An 11,125-nucleotide genomic window follows, 5' to 3' on the forward strand; every position below is an offset into this window, starting at 1 on the left:
AAACCAAAGATTTGTTAATTTTATTTTTATGGAAATTTAAATACCAAATTTGAACCAATCCAAACTAGTATAGAAATTTCTCGTAAATGAAGTTACATATTTAGAATCCAAAAAGCATATTTTGGCGGACATTTTTCTAGTTACCCGAGCCTGATTTAATCCAAATACCTTCAAATTAATTCAAATACAAGGCGTGCTACGCGTCTGCCGGCTAATCTTTTTATAAAAGATCGGTCGGCTGATCTTTTTAAAAGATCGGCCGGCTGATCTTTTTAAAAGATTGGCCGGCTCGCAGGCCGTTAGATTTGGCGTAGCAGCGTCCTCCATTATTGGAACATAGGTCTTATTGCAGAAAATTTCTGCAATGATGATCTTGTTGCAGAAATTTTTGTAACTGAGGTTTTGTTGTAAAAAAATGTGCAACAAAGGGCTTTTTGCAGATTTTTCTTTTTGCAATGAAGGCTTTGTTGCAGATTTCTTTTTTCGTCTTCACTCTTTTTTGTAACATAGGTGATGTTACGGGAGAAATTTTTGCAACATTGGTTTTGTTGCAGAAATTGCAAAATAAATCGCCAGAAGTCAGGAGTCAAGATGGCAACGGGGACGAAACCAATCGGGTTTTGCCTTCCCAAACCCATCCCCATGAAAATATCGGAAGCCCGTCCCCGTCCCCGTCACCGTGCGCAGGACTAGCCTTTTGCCCGTCCCCTAAGGGTGTGATCAGTTGAAGGGATGGCCTGGAATGGCACGGGTCCGACTCGCCCCTAGCCCCCGTTCTCGCGTTCAGTTGAAATCAGGACCAGCACGCACTCGTTCCTCCCGAGCGAATATTCCGCCCAGATGCGGAACGAAGTCATACCTCGAAAACGGCCGGACCACGCGGAACGGCTGCCTCCCTTGCACTCGTCCTCAGCCCCGCAGGTGCGCCGCCTCCCTCCCCTCCCCCCCTTGGATCTGGGCAGCGCTGCCAGTCAACTCTCCCCGTCGGCCGGCGGCTGCCTCCCCCTCCCCCTCCTCTCCCCCCCTCCTCTCCCCTCCTCCCCCACTCCATGGATCTGAGCTGCAGCGGCCCTCCCTTCCCAGTCGGCCAGCGCCAGTTCGTCCCATCCCTGGCCGCCCGTTCCTCCTCTTCCCGGCCGCGGCCGGGTCCTCCTCTCCATGGCAGCCGGTTCCTCCCATCCATGTTGGCCGTTTCCTCCCTTCCGGATGCCTGCTAATCTCTCTTTCTCTATCGTTTTGCAGCAGCTCGACGGAAGGACTCCAAGCAGCGGGTGCTCGACGGCGGGAGCTGCTGTTTTTGTTGCACTAGCTGCAATGGCTGCTGTTTTTTATGCTTTTGGGAATTTCTTATGTGAACTATATGGTTGTATGTGCAACTTGTTGAAAATTATGTTATGTGCTGTCATGCATGTGTTATAAACTTGTCAATATCTATTGTTATGTTGTTTTTAATCAAATTACAAACGAAATGCTGCTGAAATTTTAAATTTTAGGTTGTTCCATTTTTCATTACGTGCTTCCAACCAAATAGCAGAACAGAACCGAAGGAGTACTATTTAATTATTATTTATTAAAAATGTTAGACACATAAAAATAGCCCGAGTTAGGATGCGGTGCTGATATCTAGTCCCGTCAACGAAAGAAAAACATAGGGGCGTTTTCAAAAAGTGGCATAGGACACCTGGCCACCTGGTGGGGTGGGGTGGCCGGTTGGGTGGTGGCGTTGGGACGTTTTCAGAAAAGTAGAGGGACGTTTTCAAAAAAATGCACAACGGTTGGGGGGGGGGGGGGGGGGGGGGGGGTGGGGTGGTGGCGTTGGGGCTAGGTGGAGTCCGGTGGTGAGGCTGCCTCCTCTACATATTTCCCCCCTCTCCTGTTTCCATCTAAAACAAACAAATTCTGTCTGCTCGCTCCCCCCAAATCCCCAGCCCGCCGCTGTCCTGTCAACCTCGCCGGCACCGTGGTCGATCGATGGGGGACTCCGTCGATGTCATCCCCGATTGGGTGGGCGACTTGGGCGAGTCCGTCGGCCCCGTCGACTACGGCTGCGTGCGCCGGTGCCGTCACCGCCGCCTCGCCACCTACCTCTGGCTGCACGGCTTCCGCGACGCCCTGCGAGGGTACGTGCATCCCCACCCCCTCCGTCCTCCGAAACTGCTTCGCTCGCTCACCGGCGGCCGCCATTGCCCAATCAATCAATCACTCGCAGGCTGCTCAACGAGACGGACGCGTACATGAGCGTCATCCACCTGTCGCGGCTGGTGCAGCAGGGGCTGTGGGACGACGCCGTCGCCTACGTCTCCCGCTTCCTGCGCCCGACCTCGCACCCGCAGAGCGACGAGGCCCAGGTGCTCCTCCACTTCCTCGTGCAACACGCGGCCTTCGCCAGCATGGTCGCCGGCAAGCCCGACCGCAACCTCAGCTACTTCAACCACAAGTACAACACACGGTACCTCAAGCACGACGACTCCGTCTCCTTCGACTGCCTCAGGATCCGCTCCATCGTCCTCTCCATTCTCCATTCGGAGCAAGTCAGGTACTAGCACTAGCTAGACGATCACATCTTCAGTTCATGTCTGCCTGTCTGTCGATTCCTGCAATTTTCAAGCCATCTTCAGTTCCTATCCAAAATTTTCATCTTTACATCTTCTCAACTTTAATACTGTACTGTTACACACATATATGTGCAAGCAGATCCTCGCTGGACTGGGAGCGCGTTCGTTGCAAGGCGTCTCAAATCGTCCAACACTTGGCTTATAAGGCTCCAGAGTTGAGAAACGTGGTCCTATTGCCGGGCGGCCCGATGATGCCGCATGATGTGCTTCCCATCGGATTCAGGTGATTCCGGCTCCATACTCTATCAGTTTGGTCGCCCATGTTCACTTGATACATTCCATTCTTGGAAATGTGTAAAACTTGGCTGTCGATTTCACTGTAACTCACTTTGATTGCCCTGCAATCTTGCTTGGCCTAGGTACCGTCGGAGGCGTCATGTGAAGGAACAAGACCTGCCAGGACCTAAAACACTGGCCAAGATCTACCTTAGGACCAAAAAGGGGTAAAAATATGACCTTGAAACATGGCAAATTCAAGGGGTCCCTCGATTCTGCTCTTGCTGGCTCTTTCTTGACCAACTCAGCACATGTTCCATGTTTTGCAGGCTGCCTTCGTCGACCCGCAGACATGAATTAAACAGTGGTACAATGCCCTATTTACAAGCATCTTATGACTAAGCAATATACTTCCTTGTAGATTCTATGTCCGTGTCTCTGTGATGCTAAAAGCCATCGTTACTGTTTTTGGTGGCAGGATTGACGGACAAGACAAGGAAGTGGCTGATAGATCTTATTGGTAAAACTAGCCTCTGCTCTTCTGTCCTTGTCTTGTTTACTTTGCATTTTACACATCTAGACCTGTGCTCGACTTTCCAGATATATTTGGTAGCAAGCTATGAGGCCCTTTGATTTTACTCTTCCAAAAAACCTCTCGGATCATGTATATGCATATAAACTGATCAACTTGTGTCATCTTCAGATGAAAGTTTGCAAGCTGGTCTGGAACTTCAGTCAAGTGAAAAGGAGAAGGAAGGTAGCCTTAGCTTACTCATCTCAATTGTCATTGTTCCTACTTATTATACGGGATCTCCACTACCCGTCTAATTTGTTAAATCCTTTCAGGCTATGTTTGCACAGCATTTTCCCAAACCAAATTTAGTGGTTCCTTCTCTTTCAACTTCACAATTTTCTCTTATGATATGGATACTGTAGCTCTGTTAGTTATGCGCAAATGCCTCATTTGCATGTTTGAACCAGGTCTTTGTTCTTGCTTCACCAATTTTTATTATTATCTTTCAGTCATTTTCTTGATTATTTGTTGCTTTTAAAATGCTCCATTAGGTTATGCTTTGGATCTTCCTGTTTTGTGGCTTATATATGACCATTAGTACCTCAGTGAATTGTTTTGTTCTTATGTGAATTACCGACTCTTACCTGTAGATAGAAGTTACCTTTTAAGTATCTGTAGTAAAAAATACATTGTCCTTTGATTTTTCAAATCTGCCATTCTTACGTTGGTTGCTCTGCATTCTCTGTTTGTTTGATGTGCACATAATCCAGAACTGCAGTCTTGGTTGGTCTTGATGATGTTCTTTTTGTATTAGTGCTGGGCTGCTTGCTGCCATTTTTGACCTTTTAACTGGTTGCAGGTGTTCCTGGTGCTACAGCCTCGCATACCATGTCGAATACCTTGACAGATCTTACTAAAAACTCTGTGTCTGGGACCTCATCATTGACAAATGCAGGTATGTTAGTCGACCGCCCTTGATCATTTCCCACCCAGGACGTCCATCTATTTTTGCTCAATTGATCCCTGAAATCAGGGGAGACATAAACTATGGCAGCACGGTCAATAGACACCTACGACCAAGAACATATGCCACATACATGTTAATTAAGAGTAGTTTAGCATGAACTAATAAAAGTTAGCAGTACAAGCTCTGACTCTGGCGATCTTTTATGCTGGGTCCACCCCTGCCTGAAATTGTTTGTTATTAGAAATCACCAAACATATGCATCAAGGGGATATATTCACTATTGATGGTAATATTTGATTTAGTGATGATGTCCAGTGGTTGAGATGTCTCAACAATTATTCATCAATATCTATATATTGTTGAGAATAGCCACAAAAATGTGTAGGCATGTTTTGGAATTCATAGATACATCTTATAGTTGGCAGATAATAGCCAAAGTTCTGTTTTTTTTTTATATTGGTCAGTGTCGTAGAGGAAGCACATTACAATTTAAGGCACTCAGTTTTACTTGACAGTTCACACTGGCCTCACAATGTATAATACCAAGCCGTGTATGTGTTGTGTGCCTATCACCATGTAAAACCATGTCGTGCTACAGTCTGTTCCACTACTTACCTTCTCATTCCTATGTACAATGTTTGCCCCTGACTATAGCATCTACTTTAAAAGATCTGCAGTGGAAAGGTTTCCCCCTTGAGTTTTTCAATCTATCATTTTTAATGGATTTCTTCTCTTTGTTACTGTTTTAGCTACATTATAATTCTTAATAACACTTACCATAAGGCTCATGTTGATTTTTTGCCCTTTATCAATGCTTGTTTACCTGTTGCCTTTACTAACTACTGGATCTGTTGCAGGTGCTCATGTTGCTCCAGTTTCGCAGACTATGTCTGGTACATTGACAGTTCCTGCTAATATATCCGGTATCTCATTTGTGACAAATGCATGCAATTTTTTTCCACTATCATAGACTCATAGTGTATCAAATGTACTCATGGGCTACATGCATCAGCATAATGATTTTTGCTTTGTTGATGGCATGCAGTTGTTCATATGTTCCAAAAGGCTGTTGCCAATTTCAGTCTATAACATATGTGCCTGTAATCATTGCCATGTTTCATTATAATGCAACACTTAATAATTTATTGTTTGATCCATGGTCCCAACACTAATAATTGATTTATTGTTTGGTTCACATGCACATTGTCTGCCCGTAGTTACAGAAGTTAGTCTTAAAGTATCTCTACACATTGGGGAACATCCCTCCCCTTAAGCTTTCCATTGCCAATCTTTTATTTATCCATTCACATAGTGTACCTGTTTTATGCAACAACACCATCATGCTTTGATGGTGTTCATTACACTTCCTTAAGTACCTGTACCTGCTGCACTTCTAATTGCTGAACTCGTTGCAGGTGCTCCTGTTGCTGCAGTTTCACAGACAGTGAACTTGACAAGCCATGCTGAGAACTCTGGGATCTCGTCAGTGATAAATGCAGGTAAGTTGTGTGAGCACTGCCAGTTGTTTCTATATCAGGATGAAACTCATCTGCTCAGCTGATGCCTGATATTGTTAGTTGCGAGCACATCAAATGTATATTCAAGTAGATGCATGCATTACTGATAATATTATATGCAATACACCATGTTTCAGTTTCATTTGTTCAGTCCAGAGGACTGGCTGTGCTGCTTTCTGCTGTCGTTTTACCACTTTGTTCCATTGTAAATTTATTACCTTTTGAATAAGGGTTGTGGAAGGCATCGTTTTGTCTATCAAGTATATCTGTTATCTGTTTTTGTTGCTTTGCTTATATTACGTCCATGGTAGTTTCAGGACTGAGTTTGGATTGGAGAGGCTAATTTTTCATGTTTATACTGCATAACAATACTTCAAGCAATCATTTTTAACGCTATATATAGTTCCTGCTTAAAAATAAAATAAACGTTCCTCATCGGAAGAAAGTGAATAAGTTGAGATTCTTTCGTGCACAAGCTTCTTCACCTTGGGTCCTTGTAAAAGCTGCATGTTATGGCATGGTGTTAGTTACTACTTAATCCAGTGATCCTTAAGAGTATTATTAATTCTTGGGAAGGCACAAGCAAGGTTGTGAGTTCGAAAATCTCCAACCTCAGAAAGCATCAAAGGACAGAAGAAGCAACTTTTGAGCATCCAAAAATGCAACGGACAAGTGGGGCTTTTGGTGAAGCATGTCTGGTAAGAAAGCAGGTTTCATTTCCTTAGTTGTTGTTGTTGGTTCCTAGTGTTCCTTTCTTATATATATACCAAGTAAGTTGGACATAGTCTTGGCTCACTCCATGCAGCCTACAGCATTAGTAAACAGGGGGCTTTCATTTTGTGTTACTTTGTACGCATCATCTGGCAAGGTGTGCTACTATTAACCGGTGGCATACATTTGTGGGAGTGCAGGCATCAGTGACTAAGGCTGGAGCTGGGTCACGCGCTGGTACTGTCCTGGAACTGGAAGGTCCTAAGCAAGAAGTTGAGCACCGCTAGCTTCTGGACTTGCGAGTGAAGAGGCGTTTTTTTATTTTTATGAAACAAGATGCTGTTGGAACAAAAGGAAAAAAAAAATCTGCTGCTGCGTGTACTGCACTCTGCTTATGTGACCCTGGAATCTAATGTTATGTTATATGATGATGCAACTATTTTTATGAGTTTCTAATGTCAGCATATTAGTTTTTATAAGTTTCTCATCCATTAATAATTAAGAGAGTTTTTTTTTGAGAGAAAATTAAGAGAGAGTTAGACAAAAGCCTTCACAACCAACAAACGGCATTTTCAGTTAGACAAATCTCACCTCAAAATCCTTGTAGTGAAACGTCATTATACTCCTGGATGTTGGAGTACCCGCCTTCCTGGTGATTCAAGGGTGAAGAGAGCCTCCCTGGTGATTCAAGGGCTCTCCGTGCCGTCCGATCTGCTTGGACGGCACGTGCTCGAGCGACTCGGCTGGGAGCACCCATGTCGGTTCACTAGTGGCCCGGCTGAGAACCCCCATGTTGGTTCACCAATGGGCCACGTCGAAGCGGCCCACGGCGTATGAAAGGAAAATTCTCAAAGACTTGGCTTATAACCGAAGATATTAGAAACCATCTACCCTGTACATAGCCAACCAGGATGTGACCCTAGACCCCTCGATATCGCTCTACTACCGCTTATAGAGGTACTACCACTCGGGAGCAGTACTACCGCTTAGAGCAGTACTACTGTGAAATACGTGACGAGTTTCAGAAGCATTTTCCCAAGCGGAAGTAGCTGCGGTAGACCACAACGGAAGTACCGCATGAAGCAGTACTACTGTGGTACCGAGCAGCATTACCGCTTGGGTGCTGCAAAATAGCCCAAGCAAAACAGAAAAACCAGGTAAGACCGAAATTGTCATAACTTTTGCAAATGGGCACCGAAATCAAAGGGTACGACAAGCCACATGAATAAAAGATATGATGATTTGGGCAAAGGAGTGTTCTAAAGAAACTAGAGGAGCTCCCCATGATTTGTGCACTATTTAGAATTTTAGTATTTGGATACAAAGTGCACAAAATAGGATCATCGCTCCCCCAAAATCAATAAGAACACAAAACACGTGCAAGTGAGCATAGATAAGAAACTAAGCATAGCACTTGCAACGAACATATGGTTGAGCAACATGTAAACGACACAACTTAAGAAAAGGCTCAACCAAAAATGATGGGTGTGAGTAATGGGCAAAGCACTTGATAAGACTAATATAAGGGTGAGCATTAAGCATCAAGATAGTCTTAATGATATGGGACACAAGGTGCACGAGATGTCCTGCCCCCCCCCCCCCCCCCCCCCACATACACGTAGCAAATGGGTTCACAAGCTCACTAATAAGCAAATTACAAACCAAAAGTTGTGACAACCCATGATGAAGATAGTAAGTAATAGACTTGTCAAGACAAGCATGAGGACAACAATCTTCACCACAAATGAGTGCATAAAGATGTAAGGATATAAGACCCGCACTCAGGAAGGGGGGGGTGTCCTTTGAGAGGCTGGGAAAAGAAACAAGTAGCAGCCTCATGATGTCTACCACGCAACTTTATTCTTGTAGACTCTGTTGGGCCTCCAAGCGCAGAGTTTTGTAGGACAGTAGCAAATTTCTCTCAAGTGGATGACCTAAGGTTTATCAATCCGTGGAAGACATAGGATGAAGATGGTCTCTCTCAAACAATCCTGCAATCAAATAAAAGAAATCTCTTGTATCCCCAACACACCCAATATAACGGTAAATTGTATAGGTGCACTAGTTCAGCGAAGAGATGGTGATACAAGTGTAGTATGGATAGTAGATGTAGGTTTTTGTAATATGAAAATATAAAAACAACAAGTTAGTGATACATCTCCAATGTATCTATAATTTTTTTTATTGTTCCATGCTATTATAGTATCAATCTTGTTGGATGTTTTATATGTCATTATATGCAATTATATATCATTTTTTGAGACTAACCTATTAACTTAGTGCCCAGTGCCAGTTGTTGTTTTTTTTGCATGTCTTTGGCTTTTTAGAAAATCAATATCAAACGAAGTCCAAACGGAGAAATAACTTTGAATTAATTTTTTCTAGACCAGAAGAGACCCTAGAAGGTTCAGGAGAAGGATAGAAGAGCCACGAGGGAGCGACAAGCCCTACAGGTGCACACTGGGGGGGGGGGGCAGGCTTGTGGGCCCCTCGTGGCACAACCAACCCTAATTCCACCTCTATAAATACTCAAATATTCCCCTAACATCAGGGTAACGCTCGAAATACTTTTTCCGCCGCCGCAAGTTCCAGAACCACGAGATCCCATTTGGAGGCCTTCTCTGGTACTCTACCGGAGAGGGAATCGATCATGGAGGGGCTCAACATCAACCTTGCTGCCCTTCCGATGATGCATGAGTAGTTTACCACAGACCTATGGGTCCATAGTTAGTAGCTAGATGGCTTCTCTCTCTTTGTTCTTCAATATAATGTTCTCCTTGACGTTCTTGGAGATCTATTCGATGTAATGACTTTTTGCGGTGTGCTTGTTGGGATCCGATGAATTGTGAGTTTATGATCATATCTATCCACGAATATCATTTGAGTTTTCTCTGAACTCTTTTATGCATGATTATTATAGCTTCGTATTTCTCTCTGATCTATTGATTTGGTTTAGTCAACTAGATTGATTTTTCTTGCAATTGGAGAGGTGCTTTGTAATGGGTTCGATCTTACATTGCTCAATCCCAGTGATAGAAGGGGACAAAAAACGTATGTATCATTGCTATTAAGGGTAAAAAGATGGGGTTTATTCATACATGAGTTTATCTTGTCTACATCATGTCATCTTGCTTAGGGTGTTACTCCATTTTCTATGAACTTAATACACTAGATGCATGCTAGATAACGGTCGATGTGTGGAGTAATAGTGATAGATGCATAATTGTTTTGGTCTACTTGTCTTGGACGTGATGCCTATATATGATCATTACCTTGGATACCGTCATAATTATTTGTTTTTCTATCAATTGCCCAACGGTAATTTGTTTACCCACCGTATGCTATTTCCAAGAGAGAAGCCTCTAGTGAAAACTATGCCCCCCGGGTCTATCTTTTACCATATATTAAAACCAAAAAAACCTTGCTATGTTTTTCTTTTATTTATTTTATTTTGTATTTTTGCCCGATCTATTTATTAAATATCATACAATTTAATCTTGCTCGTAACTATCAAGGGATTGACAACCCCTTGTTCAGGTTGGGTTGCAAGGATTTGTTGTTTGTGTGCAAGTACTGCTAATGAGTTGTTGCTTGGTTCTCCTACTGGATTGATAACCTTGGTTCTTAACCGAGGGAAATACTTATCTCTACTATATTGCATCATCCTCTCCTCTTCAGAGAAATCTCAACGTGGGTCACAAGTAGCAGGTAGCAACTAATAAAATGGAGTACAAACGGTATTGCAATGCTTGAAAACAAGGCCTAGGGTTCATAATTTCACTAGTGCAATCTCTCAACGGTGTTAATATAATTTAATCATATAACAATCCCTCACGTGCGACAAAGAATCATTCTAAAGTTTCTATCGGAGAATGTAGGAGTAAAACGTGTATCGACCCCAATGCATAGATTACCCCAATGTCACCACAGGAATCCGCAAGTTCAATACCAAAACATACATCAAGTAATCGACTCAATAGAATACCCCATTGTTACCACGGGTATCCGCATGCAAGAAATACATCAAATGATCTCAAATCCAATATTCAATCGAACATAAGGAAACCTCCAAGAGGAAGACTCAATTGATCACAACAAAGATAGAGGAAAAAACACCATATGATCTAACTATATTAATAAAGCTTGCAGTGCATCAAGATCGTGCCATATCAAGAACACGAGAGAGAGAGAGAGATCGAACACATAGCTACTAGTGCATACCCTCAACCCCGAGGATGAACTAATTACACATCACCATGAGGACGGATGAGAAGTTGGTGGCGATGGTGATGGTGATGGAGGAGATGTCCCCGACGGCGTTCCGGTGCCACCCGAGGAGAGGGGTAGGGGGCCTCTCCTTCTTCTTCTTCCTTGGCCCTTCGAGGGGAGAGGGAGCTCTCCCCTAGATTAGATCTCTCTGTTGTCTTTTATTTTTTGGAGCCCTTCACCATTTCTTGTATTCTCGGTGATCCATAACTCTGATTCGGCTGAAATTTTGAGGGGATTTTATCCAAAAATTATCTCTCGTGCGGCGAAAGAAGGGCCAACCGACTTACAAGGTGCCCATAAGGCATCCCGGCATGGC

The 11,125-nt window shown here is 43.6% G+C and overlaps 1 protein-coding gene across 2 annotated transcripts; it reads left to right on the forward strand.

The window, feature by feature from the left end:
- Nucleotides 1-1,852: 1,852 nt before the first annotated feature.
- On the forward strand, nucleotides 1,853-6,988 carry LOC125511388. 2 transcript variants are annotated; one of them, XM_048676740.1, is made up of 12 exons: nucleotides 1,853-2,120; nucleotides 2,210-2,536; nucleotides 2,695-2,838; nucleotides 2,975-3,058; nucleotides 3,161-3,198; nucleotides 3,310-3,351; nucleotides 3,535-3,588; nucleotides 4,205-4,300; nucleotides 5,170-5,235; nucleotides 5,728-5,811; nucleotides 6,406-6,527; nucleotides 6,741-6,988. In XM_048676740.1, exons 1-12 carry the CDS (start codon nucleotides 1,972-1,974, stop codon nucleotides 6,825-6,827), a joined length of 1,293 nt encoding a protein of 430 aa, XP_048532697.1. In that variant the 5' UTR covers nucleotides 1,853-1,971; the 3' UTR covers nucleotides 6,828-6,988. The 2 variants fall into 2 exon arrangements, with proteins under 2 accessions (XP_048532697.1, XP_048532698.1); XM_048676741.1 differs by having other exon boundaries at nucleotides 5,170-5,205.
- Nucleotides 6,989-11,125: the final 4,137 nt, after the last annotated feature.

The sequence above is a fragment of the Triticum urartu genome, chromosome 5 (genome assembly GCF_003073215.2).
Source record: "Triticum urartu cultivar G1812 chromosome 5, Tu2.1, whole genome shotgun sequence".
NCBI lineage: Eukaryota > Viridiplantae > Streptophyta > Magnoliopsida > Poales > Poaceae > Triticum > Triticum urartu.

Excerpts from the sequence above, each read along its gene's own strand:
- LOC125511388 (XM_048676740.1), top strand. The coding sequence starts at position 1,972 with ATGGGGGACTCCGTCGATGTCATCCCCGATTGGGTGGGCGACTTGGGC. Across the intron at positions 2,121-2,209 it reads TTCCGCGACGCCCTGCGAGG|GCTGCTCAACGAGACGGACG; the intron begins GTACGTGCATCC and ends AATCACTCGCAG. Across the intron at positions 5,236-5,727 it reads AGTTCCTGCTAATATATCCG|GTGCTCCTGTTGCTGCAGTT; the intron begins GTATCTCATTTG and ends AACTCGTTGCAG.